Source organism: Taeniopygia guttata, chromosome 7 (assembly GCF_048771995.1).
Source record: "Taeniopygia guttata chromosome 7, bTaeGut7.mat, whole genome shotgun sequence".
Lineage (NCBI taxonomy): Eukaryota > Metazoa > Chordata > Aves > Passeriformes > Estrildidae > Taeniopygia > Taeniopygia guttata.
This window is the reverse complement of record NC_133032.1, coordinates 29,656,612-29,675,996: the sequence shown is the minus strand read 5'-3', so window position 1 is coordinate 29,675,996 and position 19,385 is coordinate 29,656,612. Positions and strand designations below refer to the sequence as shown.

The following is a 19,385-nucleotide window of genomic DNA, read 5'->3' as shown; positions in this document are numbered from 1 at the left end:
CACTTGTAATCCCTTCCTCTACACCTGCATTTTATAACCAAGTTGCTGTCACATTTACATGACCAGCAGGTCAATTCTGCCCTGAAGCTTTTGAATTGCTTGTGGCAGCCCAGGTCTCACCAAGATAGAGCAAAGGCAGCACACACTGAGCTACCCAAATGTCTCTTGCAGTAATGGGATTACAGTGAGGATTGCTTTAAAGCCTTCATTTAAAGCCATTAAAAATAGTCACTTTGCTGTCAGATTATTAATTGCCTGTCATAATATTCTTAGATGTGATTATAAAAAGTATATTTCTGTGTAGTCAGAACGCCCTCCTGTCAGACAGAGCGGGGAGTGAAGAGGCAGCAGCAGGAAGGGAGCCTTGGCACAGGAACACTGCCACCTCCTGATCTCCTGCCAGGCACACACCCAGCTGCATGGGAGCAGGATGGCAGAGAGTTCTCCTGACTCGCCTTTGGGTACAGTCACACGCTGTTCAGCTACCACAGGATAATTCATGAAGCTGCACTGACCCCCCAGAGATCGAGCCAGATCTCTTTTCTCTCAGGCACACGATTTGGGTGTAGCACCAGACACATCAGCAGCAGCTCCTGCCACCAGCCATGAAAAAAAAGCACATTTAGTTCAGGGAGACCACAGTGTGGAATGCTCCAGAGCACCAGAGCCTAACATGTTTTCTTCACACAGAACTTGCTGCTAAATTTCACACAGAAAAACAAAGGGCAAAGCAGCACATCCTGAGACAGTTCTGGGGCCCAGAGCTGCTGAGGACCAAGCCACCATGCCCAGCCCTGCCTGCCAAAAAGCTTTCACAGGCAGGTAAGAGTTGGGCAGCTGCAACCATGGTAACTGTGGAGAGCATAAAAGAGTTTTGTTGTGAAAACTCAAACATCTCACTAACTGGAAATGAGTAATTTCTTTCATAGTCTTTGTGACTCAGTTAATAGCTTCTTTTCTTTCTGATTAATACCAATACGATCATGGTAAGGGCAAGAGTACATTTTATGCTTGGGCTGGTTAATTTTCATTATTATTTTGCAAGGCATCAGGGTCTCCTACTGAGGCATCCATGTATTCATTACACTTCAGCAGCACAGAATGAAATTGTAAATGAATACTGCAAATTTGGGCATTCTGGTTCAGTAGGAATAAGAAATTGTGTCAATGGAACAAGTGATCTGTTCCAAATTTCTGGGTATGATATATGGGAGAAAATGTAAAATAAAGTAAAGAGCATTACAGACAACAGCTATCTTAAAATAATATGTCCTTGAAATAGAGGATAATACAAAAATATTCTCTCACTTTAGGTTAGATTTCCACTCTATCAAATAAAGACTATGTTAAACTTCCAAAAGTAGATTTAAATCAACAGCACAGGTTCAGCTTCTGGAAGTCCACACATATTTGATGTGCCTTGTCATACCCCATTTGCACTGGAAGCTGCTCTTAAAAATTGCCCCTAACACCTCACCATGAGCAATAAATTTACCAAAAGTCTGATTCCCAAATACTCCCAAACATGCAGATCTGGCTCTTAGGAAAAATGGCTGGGTTAAAATGGTTTTCCTGGGGGAGGATACTTCCCTTCCAGTTGCAAGCAGACTGATTCAAACAAAACTTGGAAGAAAAATGAGTTTGCTGACAGCAAAGCATCCAACATCCACTTTGCTGCTTCAGGTAGGAAACCACTCAAAAGTGAGGGACTCTCACCTCCTCCAATGGAGATACATCCTCTGCCAAGGATGGAATCAGTCCCCAGCTGGCTGTCCCCTAAAGGAGTCCTGGCTGTCCCCTAAAGGAGCCCACTCCACCTTTCTGGAGCAGTTGGTGAGCATGGCTGGCAAAGCTGCTCCCTCACTCAAACAGAGGAAATGAGAGCTTGAATAATGTGCATTTATTATGCTTGTCTCTGGTGTTTCTCTGCAGCCACATTTTACTTCAGAAAGCACACTATTTTTTGTCACCCTAGACTACAATTAGCTACAAAAAAAAAAAAAAAATTAATCTCATCTTTTCTGTCACATCTTAACCTCCTTAAGATACATGTAATTCTTATCTCCCTCACACAGTTTGATTCTCTGGCACTGCAGCAACCACGGAGAATCCTCAGCCTTTTCCCCATCCTGCAAACATCTCTGACACCCTGGGGCTGCCCTGTGAGTCCAGCAAGCCCACCCTGAGATGGGGGCCCTCCAGGAAGGGACAGATTTCAGTGCCATCACAAAGTGGTGAATTTCATCCTGTGTGGAGCCTCACCTACAGAAATCCATAAAAATGCTTCTTTTTGTCTCAAATTAACCTATTGCTTGCCTGGATAATTTCTCCCAGTGTTGACTACATTAGCATTAGAAAAAAGAATACCTGAGAGAAAAGACAAGCACATGCTGATGGCAGAAGCAGTGCTGTCACACCAGGTTCCTGTTATTAGTCAATTTAGCAATCAAATAGCTCATGGAGCTCTGCTTGCTTTCTCCCTGAACAAACCAGAGTCTGAGCCTCTTCTGCACATCAGTGGTTTGAGGGATCACTTCATCATCTTGCAGGCTGAAGCTGATGGAGGTCAAACCACTTCTTTCATGGAAAAACAATGTTAAGATCTGTAACCTTGGAGGGTTTGGGTTCTCAAAAAAACTTTGGGCTGGTGGGATGTGGCATAATGACTTCCAGCAACACTGGTCTTGAAATCAAATACAATTAAAAAATAATTTGCATGTTATGGTATTCTTTTTTTCTAATATTAATGTAGTAAACACTGGGAGAAATGATCCAAGCAAGCAATAGGTTAATTTGAGACAAAAATAAGCATTTTTATGGATTTCTGTAGGTGAGGCTCCACACAGGATGAAATTCAGACCCTGCAGATAGAGACAGTAAATGGTATTTACTACTGGCTGCAGGAGCCATGCCCTCACATCACAGAAGGCCTAAAAGGTTTGGGTTGCAGGGAACCATTAAAGGTCATCTAGTCCGACCCCTCTGCCATGGGCAGGGACAAATGCACATGTACCCAAAAACACTTTCAGAGTGGAAATGAATTAGAACTGGGTGAATTAGTCTCTGTGAATAATTTAGCAGCTACATCTTACATTAATTGTTGAATAATTTATTCACAAATACATTTTCTCAATTATATGACCTCTGCTGCAAAGTAATGAATGTTATTTGGCAAATAATTTACTGTAGAATATTTATATGAACATATTAATTCTGAATAAATTTCGCTGTTACCTCATTACTTCCAAATTCACTGTTTGAGTGATCTCAGCATAGACAGCAGCCATCTTTTGTAAGTAACTTCTATTGCCTGGTCTGGTTCATCCTAATTCAAATGTCTCAATACATATTCCAAAATATTTCAGCTTGTTCTGGACACATTCCTTCTGGATAAAGCCTGAAGAGCTTCTGGAATAAATACAGTGGTGTGCAGGCAGGTGCAGATACAGGTAGATAGACCAAGGGGGAGCAGCAAACCTGGAAATTTTTCAGACAGAGATTTTGGGGGGTTTTTGAAATGTATCTGCAAGTATTCGAAGTCTCACTGAGATTTGAAAGGGCTAAACACATAATCCCAAGGCTCTCAAGAAAACCACAGCCTTTGCTGAAATAGGTTTTATCTCTATAGTACAATGACTTAAACTACTCCTTATTTAAGCACCAGGGCAGCAAACTGGGCACGGCTGGAGTCACAGTCCAAAATATGGAAAACACCCAGGCTGCTTTCCAGACATCATGTACCTTGGGCCTTTAGGTGAAGCAGGGGGGAAACACAAAATTGGCCTGAAATATAGGTAACCAACACAGCCTCGGGAAGCTTTCTGAAAACAACGTTTGCTCTCTCTTCTTGGGCATGAGCAGCATCCCAATACACTGCCCAAGGGCTGTGCTGGATGTAACTCTGCCTTCAGGCCAGGCACAGCAATAGAGAAGCTGCAAGGTCCTGCTCTGCACCTGCAAGTGCAATGGAGCAGCATTAAAACACCTGGACATCACTTGAAAGAATGTTTGGTTCATTGATTTATGGCAAACATATAAAACTTAATTTCTTCTAACCATGCTCTCATGGCTTTCAGTCCAGTAGTTCTCCTAGCCAAGAGCTCCAGAAGAACATGAGACACACAGACACTCTGGCTGGAGGGCTCCAAAAGAGCATTTTGCTTCAATATGTGGAAAAAAGCAATGCAGCAGCAAAGCCAGGGACAAGTTTTCAGGATTTCATCACCCTTCACTTGCCATTTTTAATGAAAAGCTGACATCTTAGAAAAACATTACTGCTGAATTTGCTTAACCAAACTGACAGTTAAAAGAAGAGTCCTCTGCTATTTTCAATCACACTGACAGCTGATTTTTTTTTTTTTTTTTTTTTTAGAAGAGGATAGCATATCTGACATAAATATTTAACAAAAAAAAAAATCCCGGTAAACATGAAGACTGATAATTTTGAGCTTCTTCTATTTTTAACCAAACAAACTACTTGTTGAGCTGTTACTAGAGGACTAGCGATTTCCTATGTTCATAAATCAATCAATCATCCGGGACAAAGAATATAAGCAAAGGGATTCACTGCCTTCTGAGTCCCTTTCCAGCAGCATTACGTGTGGCTATTACGAGGCTCATGTGTGTTTGAAGGAAACTGATGGCTGCTGTTCTCTGCTGGGGAAGGAAACACGGGGTAATCCTGTGCCACCACTGCAGCTTGGAGCACCTCAGGTAATGAGCATAAAGAAGAGAAACAGCACTGTGTACACTGGGGATGATTTCATCTCCTTCATCCAGAGAGTAAATGTTGACCGAGACAAGACCTTTATCCTGCAGGGATCATATGTGTGCTCTGCCTTTCTTGTAGGTTTTGCATGCTGTGTCCTGAACAGAGAAAACCAATCTTTTCGTCCCTGGATTTTGAGCTTCCCTTGCCTTGAGTTTGAATATAAACAACAGCCAAGACTGCTAAGGAACTAAAGAGCTTCTCCTGTCTTATTTCAATTTATTCTTTTTTTGTTGTTTTGGGGTTTTTTTTGTTTTCCAAATGTAACTGCTTAAAATTATTTTTCACTTTCCTGTGGCAACCTTTTGATGAGTCTGGAGAAGGTTTGCTCACACACTGTCTAGAGCCACAGAGGAGAAAGTGACCCATAAAAGCTGTGGACTGTCACTGCAGTTCAGGCTAAATGATTTCTCATTCCTGTGAATCCCCTCCTATTCTAATAATAGCTTATACAATTTGTTCAAATATATATGGAAAAGAAAAGGTTATCTGTCCCACACTCAGGGATGGACTTGGACTTTTAATACCTCGTGTCTGTAATTCCCTTCTAAACAATTTACTGTGTAACTGATCTGCAGCTGGAGGAAACTGAGGAGGGACTGGGAGATTTGCCACTTTCATTTTACACCCGCTTGGTTACACCTACAGGGTGCTCCTTTTTCATGCTCATTCTCTTCATGTCTCTTTCAATTATAGGCAATCTTCTTTAAAATATCATGTCTAAGTAGCTTCCCAAGGAGAGACCAGTTTCTTTTTCTTGCTTGCATTTGTCTCCAAAAGATACCATTAATAGTGTCCCTTGGCATATTTTAGGATTACCTTGGGATTGTCTTCCCCCACTATTTTAATCTATTTTCTCTAACTCTTACTCCCTATATTTGGTTTCTATGGCATTCCCCAGATTTTTTTTTTTCTAAATTATAATAAAGCTGGCTCTGTTAGAAAACTTGCACCAGTGCAAAGACCACAAAAGAAGTGGTACTTTAAATATACGTAAATCTTGAGACACTCCACTAAAAGGGCAGACAATCCACTGACAATTCATTTCTCACAGTTGTTTAGTTCCATTTGCTCCCAGTCATGACTACAAATGATGGTGATCTCAGTTCTGGATCTTTTAAAAGAACTCATCACCATTCCCCACAGTGGAATGTGACATCTGCTTTTTCACCAAATTCCGCACTAGGAGCATCATTTAGTATACAGTCAGAATAACTTAGCCTTCATTTTTGCTGTCTGGCTCTTTTTAAGCTTTGGTTTTTGAAGAGCCTGGGGACAAATCTCCTGAGCAGCTTCCTGGGAAGGTCAGGATGCCCTTGGTCCCAGTTGGATTGACGCAGGAAGCTTCAAAACACTCAGCACCTATTTTTCCCTCCCATATTTGTCGACGTCTTTCCTTGTTCTCCCATAACTCTATCACCTGAGATCGTTTTGACATGCTCAATCTGATTTAGTTTCCTTGTATTTCCCTGGGGACTTGAATTGCTCTTCACAACCCATTTAGTTTTCCTTTAGAGAGAACACCATTTGGTGTAAATGTAGTGTCCCCAGCCTCAGGAACAAAAAGAGGAGTATGGAGCAATTTCAAGGCTGCTAAACATCTTTGGCCCTTACTTTGCTCCTTCCCATCCATGCAGGATCCCCCAGTAGAGCGAGAGAGTTTTGATGGAGCAGCTATTTGATTTCTCTCATTTAATCCATTCTTTGCATTGTCTACTTGAAAACATGGCCCAGACACAGCTTTTGTCCCTCATGCTCAGCAGTGAGATGTCATGCATTCACAACCACACAATCTCACACTGCAAAAAGAAAAAGGAAAAAACAAAAAAAGATGAAAAAAGAAAGGAAAAAAAGTCTTCAGGCAAGTAAAGAGTATAGAGTCCTTAAAAAACACAGGCTCTGCTTCTTAATCACCACCTGCTGCCTGCAAGAGAAGTATTTTCTACTTTTAGGAATCACTTGTTTTATTTCCCTTTTTCCCAGCTCAGCTGACAGGACAGCGATGTTTCCTCATTACCTTCAGGGAGACAAGCAGACACCCCGAAAGCAGTGAGAGCAAATCACAGAATCACAGAATCACAGAATCACAGAATCACAGAATCACAGAATAATGAGGTTGGAAGAGACGTCTATGGTCATCAAGTCCAACCTATGCCCTAACACCACAACTAGACTATAGCACCGAGTGCCAAGTCCAATCTTTTTTTAAACACATCCAGAGATGGTGATTCCACCACCTCCCTGGGAAGACAAATCCAGTATTTTATTATTCTTTCAGTGAAAATTTTTTTCCTAATATCCAACCTAAACCTTCCCTGACGTAGCTTGAGACTGTGTCCTCTTGTTCTGCCAGTTGCTCCCCGGTGGAAGAGATCGACCCCCACCTGTCTACAACTTCCCTTCAGGAAGCTGTAGAGAGCAATAAGGTCACCTCTGAGCCTCCTCTTCTCCAGTCTAAACCCTCTGCCCTTGTGCAAAGACACTCAGACCAGCAATGCAGGCCCTCAATTCCCTCTGGATTTTCAGCTACAGCAGCTCCCCTTGCTCTGTGCTGTGGCCTTTTCCTTTCAGCTCTGCCTGATCTGCTGTGCATCTGCTGCTATGACACAGCAAACACCTGGAGGCCCACACAATACGTGGCATTAAAGAGCCTTATCTACAAATGCACACACTTTCCCAGAAGAAATTTCCCGATCCAAGATGGAAAACTGGGTGAAGCCTTACAGTAAATATCAAGTCAGTAACTCTGGAGAGTTCCCAGTCGAGGCCAGTCCCTCACTGCTCTCCTGGGTTGCTTTGCCAACATCATAAACTGTCGCTGTCGAACAAGGATGAGAATGAGAAGGCAGACTCCAAAGGCTACTGAGTGTAAAACTCTGGTGTATTCAAAATACACTGGTCTTTTATACAGAGCTTTGTGAGGATCAATTCCATTGCTCCTGAAGTGAAAACAAGCAACACCATTGGTGCAGAGTGCTTGACGCACAGTGATAGAACTTAACTACAAACAATGTGAACAACATGAGAGATAAAGAATTATTTACATTCTTCTCCAAATCTTTCCCAGGCTTCTGTCTGGCAAGAAACTCTCCGTTTCTCTCTTTGACTGAATCAGAGACCCACTGGAGTGGGCATGAAAAGCGCTGTGTGCACAGCAGAGAGGCCTGGAAGGTGCTGGCAAGAGCGTCCTGCGGGAGCAGGGCTCTGGGCTCTGGCTGGGAACAGCCTGGTCTTGGTGCCAGGAGCGCAGGCAGGAGTTGAGGCAGGTGAAGAGGCCGTGAGCAGCTTGTGTCTGTAGAGGGCCTGGGGCTGCACGTCTGAGCCTCCACCTGGAAAGGCACTTGGGGGAATAGCAGCTGGAGCTGGAGTGCCTGTCCTGAAAGGACATGAAGTCCTTCAGCCTTGCCAGCGTTTCTTGAGGGTGTGTTGGTGTAGAGCAGAAAAGCTGCACATTTGGGGTAATGCATTTGGAGGACAGGGGTTTGCTTCTCAAGGAAAGTGCTTCCCAGGGAGCTCCCAGTGAGGCAGGTGCAAGTGTCCCCCTTTGGCTCTCTGTGCTCCTTTTGGTCCTTGAGGCCCTCTGGACTTGGCAGAGGGGCGGGGGAAGGGAGAAGCCTGTGAAGAGCAGATTTGGCATCCACCTGGACCTGCAGAGACCAACCCAAGCACCTGCAGCAGCGTGTGTCATCCCCCTTTGGACAGAGGGGTGAGCAGAACCATCTCTGTCCATCTGTGAGCCCCAAAGCTCTCTGTGGGAGCTGTGAATTAAAAGGCCTTTACACACTCACTTTTCACATCTTCCCTGTCTGCTGTGTTGCATCTCTTGGCAAGATGCATGTGCCTCCTGCATGCTGGGAGCTGCTGTGGCCCAGGGCCAGCACAGAGCTGGGCTGGGTGGGCCAGGCAGTGTGGTGGAGAGTCTTGGCTGATCTTGGTGTGTGCCTGGCCACAGCAAAGGCTTGGAAGGTTTGCCTGCCAAGGTGTCCTGCTCCTTGGCTCTCCCTGTGCAGCTTGGAGAGCACAAGGGAGGCATTTCTGGCTGCTGGGCATCAGCAGGCCTTCCAATGGGGGCGTGCTGTGGAGCGAGCCCAGCTGAGATACACTGAGAGGAGCCCAGGGCTCCTTGCTCCTCTCTGCTGGCCCGTGAGCGTCTGTCTGCTCTCGGGATGGCCCTGGCTGTGTCACGGGTGCTGCATGGACACGAGACAGCCGGTCCTGTCCCTCTGGGTCCCAGCAGGGCCTGGCAGCCGTCCTGCATCCACGTCAGGATGCTGGCCAAGAGAGGCCCTGGAAGCTGAGGCAGCTGATTTTAAGCTTCTGCTGGTGCCAACAGGTCAAGACCAACGGTGTTCCCTCAGGATACAGCATTCCTGAGGGGCTTCCCCAGAGCTGCCTGATGCCACCCGCTCCTTGTGGCACTAGTTGCTTTCCTGTGGAAGGTTCTACCTTCCCCAGTAATACGGAGGGAGCTGGAGAAAGAGCTTGCCAGGCTTCTCTCCATCCTTTCCCAGCAGCCCTGGGTGAGCTGAGTAGTCCCAGCTGAGCACAGATGTGCCAATGGAAGAGCCGTGCCAATGGAAGGCTCAGTGGGAAGGATGATCCAGGATCCATAGGCCTGGCAGCCTGAGCTTGCTGCCGGGGAAGGCCTTGGAGCAGATCCTCCTGAGGCCATCCCACGGCACGTGCAGGGAACCAGGGGGTCTGCTGGAGGGAGGGGAGCTCTGCGGAGGGACAGGGACAGCTGGGGGTCCTGGCGGGCTGTTGAGGGTTTTGGTGTGGTGTTTGCAGGGTGTTGGTGTTGGAGATGGGTTGGGGAAGGAGTTGTCTGGGAGTGAGAGGTCTAGGCTGGAATTTGAGTCCATTTGAAGGCAGCATCTGTAGTTTGGCACAGCCTTGGTTATGGGGTGCAGAAAGAATATCTGTGACTGTTTGTGTTCATGGTCCTGATTGTGCTGCAGGGAACAAGGGGGGAGAGCTGTACTTTATTAGCCACTTAGATCTCTATACCGGGGCAGGGTTAACCATTTTGCCATCAGCTCAGTGTTGACACCAGTTGCTCCAGGTGCTCCTGCCAACAGCCCCTGCAGGCAGGAGCACAGCCCCCAGTGCACGTGGGTGTGGACCATTCTGGCACAGAAGGCTCCCAGGGGCACAGGTCTCTGGGGCAGGAGACGGGCACCAGCCCTGCCAGGGCTCGGGGGCTGGCAGCTCTGCTTGGGTGGGGACTCTGCCACAGCTGCTGGTGTCAGCGTTCCCCGGGCCCCAGGGCTCAGGGCAGCATTCGTGCCCTGGCCCACAGTTCCTTGTGCGTGCCACACCCGCGGGTTTAGGATGGCCACGGGCCGGGACGCGTCCTGAGGAGGCCATGCCAGCTTCCATGGAAGGTCCCGTGCCCTTCCCAGCGCGGCTGTGTCGGCAGCCCTGGGGGCTCCTTCTGCTGCCCTGAGCCCGCAGAGCAGGGCAGCGTTTGCTGATGGTCTGAGCCATTCCTAAAAATCCTGTTGGGCTGTCTCAGACACTTGGGGCCAGGGATTCCTTCCAACCTGGGCCACTTTGGGTGGGCAGGGCGTGGCCCCAGGGCAGGTGGCAGTGTGTGCAAGGCCCCTTTGTGACATGGTGCAGCATGGTCACTACGGCATAGAACGGATCAGGATGGCCTTTGTGACACGTGCTGACATAGGAGCCGGCAGTGACCAGAGCACGCCACTCTGCTCCGAGCAGGCGACCAGACAGGACGGGACAGAGCGGTGCCATGAGGAGCCCCCGCACAGCGCGCTTGTTCATGCCTGACCCGGAGCTTTTCTGAGGCTTTACTCCTACAGGTGACCTCGTGGCAAGACCACAGGACTTGGCAGTCCGTGGCCTTCCCGAGGCTTCTCTTTTGCAGGTGCCCCTGAGGACTTGTTGACTTGGAGCTTTCCCAAGCCATCTGTCTGTCAGGTGCCCTCAATACCAGACTCTGGCATGGAGAGCAGACTTCTCGGCTCGTTCAGAGCGTTCAGGGGGAAGAAAAAGAAAAGCCCTGAAGCTGCTCCAGCACAACAGCATGAAAACCCGGAGCAGTTCCAGCCACTGGAGGACGGTGAGTGGCAGAGCTGGGCCACAGGGCTGATGCCTGCAGCCACCTTGGCCCTGCTCCATCCCATCCCATCCCATCCCATCCCATCCCATCCCATCCCATCCCATCCCATCCCATCCCATCCCATCCCCTGGGGACGTGCCCATGGACAGGAGGGAAGAGGGCCCGGGCAGACACCCCGCAGTGGCCGTGCTCCATCCCCTGGGGTATCCCGGGGCTGTCCCTGCCTGGGGAGCGCAGGGCTGGGCTGTGTTCTCCGGCCTCTCTCGCAGCCCCTCAATTCTGGCTGTGCTCACTCTTTGCCAGATGCAACCCTGGACCGCACAGAAGAGAAGAAACCCTCCCGTGGCCGCTTCCACAAAACCCTGAAGGTGCCTGCAGCCATCCCCACCTGGGCTGGGCCTGCTGTCACTGCTCAGCCCAGCACCATGCCTGGAGCACTCCATGGAACATCCCTGGCTTCACTTTCCTTTGTTCTCCTGCAGACGTTCTGGAAATCCCCGCGCATTCGACGCAGCAAGACCGGCAGCGCAGCAGCTGAGGGCCCGGCCGAGCCTGAGCCTGAGTCGGGGCTGACCGAGCTCCAGGCTGAGCCTGATGTCAGCCCAGATTCATCTGAGCGCTCAGAGAACTCTCACACCTCAGTGACTGAAACCTGCACAAAGGCTCTTCTCACATCAATGACTGAGGATGTGGCCATCACAAACACTGACAATGAAGAGACTGAGGGCATCACAAATACTGACACCAGCCCAGATCCAGCTGAACCCTCAGAAGACTCTGAGGCTGCAATGAATGACCAGAGGGCAAAGGCTGACATGGCAGTGACTGAAGATGTGGACATCACAAACACTAACAATGAAGAGACTCAGGCCATCACAAATACTGACACCAGCCCAGATCCAGCTGAACCCTCAGAAAACTCTGAGGCTGCAATGAATGACCAGAGGGCAAAGGCTCTCCTCACATCAATGACTGATGATGTGGACATCACAAACACTAACATTGAAGAGACTCAGGGCATCACAAATACTGACACCAGCACAGATCCAGCTGAACCCTCAGAAGACTCTGAGGCTGCAATGAATGACCAGAGGGCAAAGGCTGACATGGGAGTGACTGAGGATGTGGACATCACAAACACTAACAATGAAGGGACTCAGGGCATCACAAATACTGACACCAGCACAGATCCAGCAGAACCCTCAGAAGACTCTGAGGCTGCAATGAATGACCAGAGGGCAAAGGCTGACATGGCAGTGACTGAGGATGTGGACATCACAAACGCCAAAACCAGACACACTCAGGGCATCGCAAATACTGACACCATGCCCTCTCCCACTCTGAGTCAGGAACTCATATTCGACTTTTTCAAGGACCCTTGTGTTTCTTCTCAGTCACAGCAGGTAAGCAGCCTGGGGCCAGGCCTGGAGGCCTCCCAGCATCGTGTGTCCCCTCAAGCCATGGTCTCTGGGCCCCCTCAGCCTTTGAGGACAGCACAGTGTGGAAGAAGGGAAGCACTTCTTTGAAATAGCTGGGGAAGTTGTTCCCTTGGACAATGCTCCATCTCTCCCCCATGCTTCCTCCAGGTGCCAGCCAAGGTAAAGAACATCCACCAGAGTCTCATGTCCCAAGTCACTGTGGATGCCTGGCTGCAGATTGACATTCTGAGGCTGGCTGAAGAACACCCTGCTGACATGGTGCTGACCCTCCTGCGCTGTGCCCCAACGTGTGACAGGTATGGGGCCCACGAGCCTTGAGAGCTCAGGGCTCAGCAGCCTTTAGGGCCCACAGCCCTGCACAGCCTGCCCAAGGGGCTCTGCCAGACAGGCAGAGAGGCCCAGGAGCCTCGGGCCCCTCTGTTTGCTGAGCCTGCTGCCAGTACTCCCCCCATGCCCTTCAAGGCTCTGTCACCTGGGCCCCCACGGGTGCACAGGGCATGGTGCTGTGACTGAGATGCCCCTGACACAGAGCTCTGATCCCACAGAGCCGCTGCAATGATGTGGAGAACCATAGGCTCATCGAGTCCCACAGTGGAAAAGGTGCTGCCAACACTGCTCTGTGTGATGGAGAACTGGCCTCTGCACAGCATGTGCACCTCTGATGGGGACAACGAGGATGTCTTTGCCCTGGCTGTGAGTTTCTGGAACTGGCCTTTGCTCACCCCCAGGTTGCCAGCAGCTCTCCATCCTCTCTAAGCCTCAGTTGCTGGGCTGAAACCTGGGCTAGGGGCAGGCTCAGGGGGCACCCAGCCCACTGCTCCCCCTGCATCGGCTCTTGGATCCTGCCCCATGGACACCTCGTCACTGAGCGCTGCCTTGGGCTGTTCTCTTGCAGGCAACTCTGGTGCTCTGGGTGATTCTCCAGGTGCCCGAGTGCCAGGAGGCGATGAACCTTTATTCCTCCCGCCTGTTTGTGGCTCTGCTCTTCCATGTTGTCATCACCACACAGCAGATACCACCAGAGGAAGCTGCTACATTCTGGAGAGCATGCTGGGAGGAACACCGCCTTCACAGCAAGCCCAACAGGTCCCAGTCCCCCCGTCCTTTCCCGTGCCCTTGTGGCCAGTGCCAGTGCTCCCAGTGTGACCTGGGCTTTGCTCTGCACACAGGTTTGCAGTGCAGGCCATGAAGGCTCTGCTCTGCCGACTGCAGTGGGACCATGTGGTGGTGGCTATGGAGCGCAAGCGTGGCTGGGACACGCTGCTGTGTGCTGACACCCAGCACTATGCCGTGGGTCTGCTGGCCAGGTGAGACCCCCTTCTCCCCACGGTCCCCAATATTTGTGCCCTGTGCCCAGGTGCCCCTCACAGTTCCTGCGGTCATGGGCCAGAGGGCCTTTTCACCAAGGGATGGCCAAGGAAACTGGAAAAAGCTTGGAGAGGAGGGTGCCCAGAAGGGGCCGCCTCACAAAGCGCCCACATCCTCTCCAGGGATGCTGGGGAAAGACCAGACCTCTGTGAGTCACTCCTGGGAGGGGTTTGGCCTTCCCACCTCAGGGCCTTTTTTCCCCCTGCCAGGGAGTTGCGCCATGTCTCGGTCCCCTTCTGTTCCTACATTGCATTCCGCCTGCTCCGGCCACACAGCAGGGAAGAGCCATGCTGGGATCTGCCCTTCCTGGCATTCCTGGTGGAGGTGAGCCTGATGGCCAGCGCTGCCTGGCTCAGCTGCCTCCCAGCTCTCTGCCCTCTCGCAGCCACAGCTGCTTGGGACGGTGCCCACGCCCCGTGCTGCTGCCTGGGCCCAGCCCTGTGCGGTTCTGGCCTCCTGCCGGCCGGCTCCCCTGTCACTGCCCTGTGCTTTTCAGGTCCTCGGGGGCCTGGACTTGAGTGAATGCGGTGGCAGCATTCTGGAGATGATGTCAAGGTACCTGCGGAGCGAGTGCAGGGAGCGGCGTCGCCTGGCGCTCCGAGGCCTTGTGGTGCTCGCCAAGGATCCTGTGATGGTGAGAAGGGGCGGCGGCTGAAGCTGTGCTAGGCAAAGCAGCCCCTTGGGCTGGCAGGGCTTCAGGAGCTGAGGCAGCTGCTCCCAGCTCTCCTGCCTCACCTGCCCCAGTGCTTTGGGGCCCCGTGGGCCCTGCAGCAGCAGGGTGGGCTTGCAGCGCCAGGGCGGTGCTGGCCATGCAGCCGTCCACAGCTTCCCATCCCAGCCTTGTGTTCCGCACAGGCCAGAAGAATGTACCCGCTGTCTCAAGGGCTTCTGGAGCTGCTGGGGGATGCACATGGAGAGGTGGTCAGCATGTCCCTCTCTGTCTTCATGAATGTTCTCCAGAACAAGAATATCTTGGTATCCAGCACTACTGCCCCAAAGCTAGCTGAGGCACTCCTACCACTCTTTGATCATGTAAGGCTCGTGTCCCCAAGCATGGGACTGGCTGCTGCCCATAAACTTTGCACCCTGTGGATTTTTAGTCTTTTACTCAGGTGGGCTTGAGAAGTTGTTTCTGAGGACTTTTCTGCTTCCTTTCCTCCAGGACAGCAGCCATGTGCAGCTGCTCTCCATTCAACTTTTTGAAAAGGTGATGGACTTAGTAGTGGATGAGGCAAAAAAGCCCCTGAAGAGAATTGTGAACCAGAGCCAGATCCCCCTCTTCTTGCACTGCCATGAGGACAACCAGCGTGTGGCAAATGTGAGGTTTTGTGTGATGCTGGTGGATCCCTGGGAGGGGGCTCAGCTGCCTCCCACCCTGGAGCCTGGCGGGCTGCAGCCTCCTCCGGGCCTTGGCACAGGGACGCGGGTCCTGCGCCCTGGGCTCTGGGGCCATCTCTGGGTCTCTGCTGCTCTCCAGGCCTCTCAGAAAACACTGCTTTGTGCTGCTGGGTTCCTGAAGAAGAAGGGTATGAAGCAGATGGTAAAGGAGAAGCTTTTGAAGTTCGCCAACTGCCTGGTAAGGAGGGCCGGGAAGCCGCAGCCTCAGCCTGGAGAAGCCCCCTGGGTGCGGTGCTCGGTGTGCGGGCTGGCAGCTGTGCCCCTGCCCGCTGCTGCAGCCCGAGGCCGCGCGGGCTCTGCTCCAGGCTCCTGCGGCCCGAGCCGGGTGCCGATGGAGCCGCGGCCCGGCGGGGCTGCGGGGCGGCACCGCGGCTCCCCGGGCAGCAGCCGGCCCTCTGCCCCCTCCAGAGCCCGGCACCAGCGGCTGCTGGCCGGGCCTCAGGGCTGTACGGGCAGGGGAGGCCGGGGCTGGCGCAGGGAGCGCCCAGCACAGGGGCTGAGCCCGCGCCAACCCTTCCCTGCTGCCGCTCTCTCCAGCTGGCAGAGGACAGGAGCCGAGCGGCCGAGCACCTGCGCCGGGCCCTGCCCTACCTGGAGAGCCCACAGGAGCCCCTGCGAGAGGCGGCCGTCAGGTTCATGGGTGAGCCACCAGCCCGGGCTCCCTCCCCGCCCCGCCGCAGCTCGGCCCCAGCCCCTCTGCTGCCCCGGCAGCGCCACCCGGGCCCAGTGCCTCTGGCCGCCGTGCCCTGGGGCGGCAGCGTGCGGCGAGGGCCCGGGCTGAGCCCTGCCGGGCCAGGAGGGCGTGTGGCCCCAAGGCTGGCAGCACGCTGGCAGGGAGCTGTGCCGCTGGGCCTGACAGGCTCTGTGTTCCCAGGGACGGCCGGGCAGTACCTGAAGGGACAGCCAGCCGAGCTTCAGGTTCTTTCTCAGGGTGAGTGGGGGCAGCGGGCTGTCAGCGGGGGCTGGCCGGGAGAGCTGCAATGCCGGCCAGGGAGCTGCAATCCCTGTCCCGGCTGCGGCCAGCTTCGCTCCTTGTGTGGACGAGTGCTGGTGTGGGCAGGGCACAGAGAGATTTCAGGGACGCCACTGGGGGGATTCGTGACCAGCGCCTTGCGGCTGATCCCGTTGGCTCCTCATCTCTGTTAGGCATGGCAAGAGCTGGGAGAGATGGCCTTAGCAGAAGAATCACCGGGTGGCCCTCTGGGCTCTGACTGTGGTAGTTTATCTGTCTTCCAGCCCTTGAAACCATGAGCGAAGATGACAGCCCATCCTCCACGTACCTGGAAATTCAGGAAAGTTTTGGACGAAGATGTGCAGAACTGAGGTCATCTGCTGGATTCGGAGAACCACGATCCCAAGACGAGTACCCAGAGACAGTGAAGAGAGCACCAGGACTCAATGTCACTGGAGCTCCAGGCACAGCTGCTGCTGGCCATAACTGAGCCTGTGGGAAGCTCCCATAGCTGCTGCCTTCCCCCTCCCTGTTGACAGCTCCCTCCCCATTCCCTGTTGACAGCTCCTTCCCTCCAGCCCTCAGACCCTGCCCATCCCCCTTTTTTTGCCCCCATCTCATCCCTTCCCTTTCCCTTCCATTAATAAAGAGTTTGGTTTCTCCCCTTACCTGCATCTCTGTGGAGCTGAAGCGGTGCAAATCCCGGGCCCTGGGACACGCAGGCCCATGCTGCTGTTCTCTTCCACGCCGTGTTCTGTGCACACACACACAGAACGAGGGCAGATCAGGCTGGAAAGGTGCCTGTGCTGAAGGTGCAGTTCCAGGCAGCCTGGAGCCCCTGGAATTTGGAAGAGCCAACCTGAGTATGCTCTGAAGCCAGCTGTGAGGGATTCCATGGCAAGCTTCCACAGAGGGCAAAGGAGCTTGGAATGCTGGAAGTTTTCAGGAATAGCTTCCTGAAAGCTCAGCAGTGCTCCATCCCTGCACAGGATCAGGGAGAGGGCAGAACCAGCGACCACCCGGGCTTAGCAGGGAGCTTTGGGTGTGCCTGAGGGCAAAGGAAACAGCAGCGCGGTGCCCGAGACTGGGACGCGCGACCCTGCCAGTGCCCGGAGCGCTGCCAGGCAGTGCCGGGATCCCGGCTGTGGTTCTGGTCCCCACAAGTGAGGAATGGCAGCCCCAGTCTCGGAGCCAGTCGGAAAGCCAAGCAAGTGAGAGCAGAGGGAGGGCACCCTTCCAGTCTCTCTTGGGCACGGCCGCAAAACAGCCCCTGCTGCTTCTTCCTCCGCCTGTGTTTGGGCTGTGCTGGTGGCAGAGGCAGGCAGGCTGTGCTCTGCCTTCCAGAGCCTGTCGGGAGCATGTCGCTGTGAGGCAGGATAGGAATGAGAAGGCAGACTCCAAAGGCTACTGAGTGTAAAACTCTGGTGTATTCAAAATACACTGGTCTTTTATACAGAGTTTTGTGAGGATCAATTCCATTGCTCCTGAAGTGAAAACAAGCCACACCATTGGTGCAGAGTGCTTGACGCACAGTGATAGAACTTAACTATAAACAATGTGAGCAACACGAGAGATAAAGAATTATTTACATTCTTCTCCAAATCTTTCCCAGGCTTCTGTCTGGCAAGAAACTCTCCATTTCTCTCTTTGACTGAATCTGGGGCCCACAATAAACTACCAGAGTGAAGGAGTTGGATGGGAGCATCTTGAAGAAGTACACGTTTGTCTGCCAGGCAGGCTTTAGAAATGTAAACCCATGTAGGAGGATCTATGCTTCAGGCTGGCTCCCCTAAAGTGAACAACTTCTAATTAATTTTTTATAAAATACTGCTACAGGCTCCTCTTAAATTAAGGCAAAGTGTCTTCATCTTTCCCTTACAGAAAGGCATTTTAAATTATATTTAATCTCATTAGGTAGGGAAAAATAAACCAGCTATACTTCTAAGAGCTTTAAATATGTCCTTTTAAGCAGCATTTGAAAGAACACTCTTTATATCAACTCACTTTAACATGAGGTAAAGCACATTTAAACAGTCAGTTTGAAATACCACACAATTATAATATTATTGCAGACCCCTTGTTAGGAGGACACCTTACATAGGGAAAAATATTTGGGAAAAAACTGTTGTCACCAAATTGTAATTTACTGACTCTGAAGGGGGTTAAAAGATTAGACCAATATAAATTTAAGATTATCCATCAAGGAAATTAACCTTGAAATCTGTACCACAATGTATTTAGTTAGAATTTCATTTCTGAGAGAAATTATATTTTTAAAAAGTCACATAATTATTTTCAAATAAGGAAAGATGTACTGGGGAATCAGGAAGGGATTATGTCTCCTGGCCATTTCCTCCATCCAGAGGACTTCCTTTTGCAAAGCAGATGAATCACCATTGCTCACCACATGAGCAATGAAAAGTCAATTCATCATTTTAAATCAATGGTCTCAGCTGACTCTGCTGAGCCTTGGAAAAGGCCCCTGGTGCTGGATGTGATGGTGAAGGCTGCCCTGGATAATGTGTGGGCAGAGCAAGGAGCAGAACCTCAGCCTCTTTCTCCATTTTATTATATCACACCTTTGCTAACAGAAGAAGGTATGAACATGAAGACTGGTATTTATGAAAGAGGTGAAATTGTAATCCAGCCTTGTGGTTTGTTCCATGTACACAGAACCAAACCCAACATTTAACTCATGACTGGTGTGACCTCCCTCCTCAGAGGTCAGGACCAGAAGCACAAGGAGATGTTAAAAAGAAGTCAGTTTGAACTGACAAACAGCTACAAGTAAACACAAGTGTTTAACAGAATCCCACTCTGTGACCAAGGTGTGTGTATCATAGCAGGGCTGAAACAAAAAGAAGAGAGATTGTCATTTGTGTTAGGTAATATGCTTAAGTGAACAATAGAGCTGCAATACTTTGTTATAGGATTTACTAAGATCCAAGAGAATATGAAACACAAGCATGCCGTGCTGAGGAGAATCCTTCATTTTTGAAAATGGCTGGACAGTGGCATTCAGGAGTATTTTGCCAGCTCTATTATTTTTTTCTTCCTGGCCTCTTGACACCTGATATTGAAAAAACCAAAGCAAGGTTATGTTTGTTACTGCTTTCATGTTGTTCCTTCCTTATTAACTTCTGAGCCTCAAGACCTAAGGCAACTTTTTGGGGTAATGGGTGTCAGCTGGGGAAGTCTGAAGATAGCTGTTGCTGCTAAATGAAGAAAAACTGGACCCTTTTCTACATTCTCAGTCCAACCCAAGCTCTTAATAGAGAACTTAGCCCATGGCTCTAAATGGCAGGCACAGCACAGCTGAGAAATCAGTGCTGTGGAGATCAGATCACCTCAGAAAGGAGGATGTCTGTCATTCACAAT

General features: G+C 50.9%; 2 protein-coding genes across 3 annotated transcripts; both read left to right on the top strand.

Moving 5' to 3' along the window:
• Positions 1 to 10,431: 10,431 nt before the first annotated feature.
• Positions 10,432 to 15,174, top strand: LOC140680240 (maestro heat-like repeat family member 5). The gene is made up of 12 exons (XM_072932018.1): positions 10,432 to 10,850; positions 11,154 to 11,218; positions 11,333 to 12,253; positions 12,437 to 12,585; positions 12,835 to 12,982; positions 13,185 to 13,375; positions 13,459 to 13,596; positions 13,867 to 13,981; positions 14,154 to 14,291; positions 14,513 to 14,689; positions 14,820 to 14,992; positions 15,144 to 15,174. The coding sequence occupies exons 1-12, from the start codon at positions 10,733 to 10,735 to the stop codon at positions 15,172 to 15,174; spliced, it is 2,364 nt and encodes a 787-aa protein (XP_072788119.1). The 5' UTR covers positions 10,432 to 10,732.
• On the top strand, positions 15,141 to 16,675 carry LOC115496023 (uncharacterized). 2 transcript variants are annotated; one of them, XM_041717629.2, is made up of 4 exons: positions 15,141 to 15,233; positions 15,593 to 15,695; positions 15,930 to 15,986; positions 16,292 to 16,675. In XM_041717629.2, exons 1-4 carry the CDS (start codon positions 15,186 to 15,188, stop codon positions 16,495 to 16,497), a joined length of 414 nt encoding a protein of 137 aa, XP_041573563.2. In that variant the 5' UTR covers positions 15,141 to 15,185; the 3' UTR covers positions 16,498 to 16,675. The 2 variants fall into 2 exon arrangements, with proteins under 2 accessions (XP_041573563.2, XP_072787964.1); XM_072931863.1 differs by lacking the exon at positions 15,930 to 15,986.
• Positions 16,676 to 19,385: the final 2,710 nt, after the last annotated feature.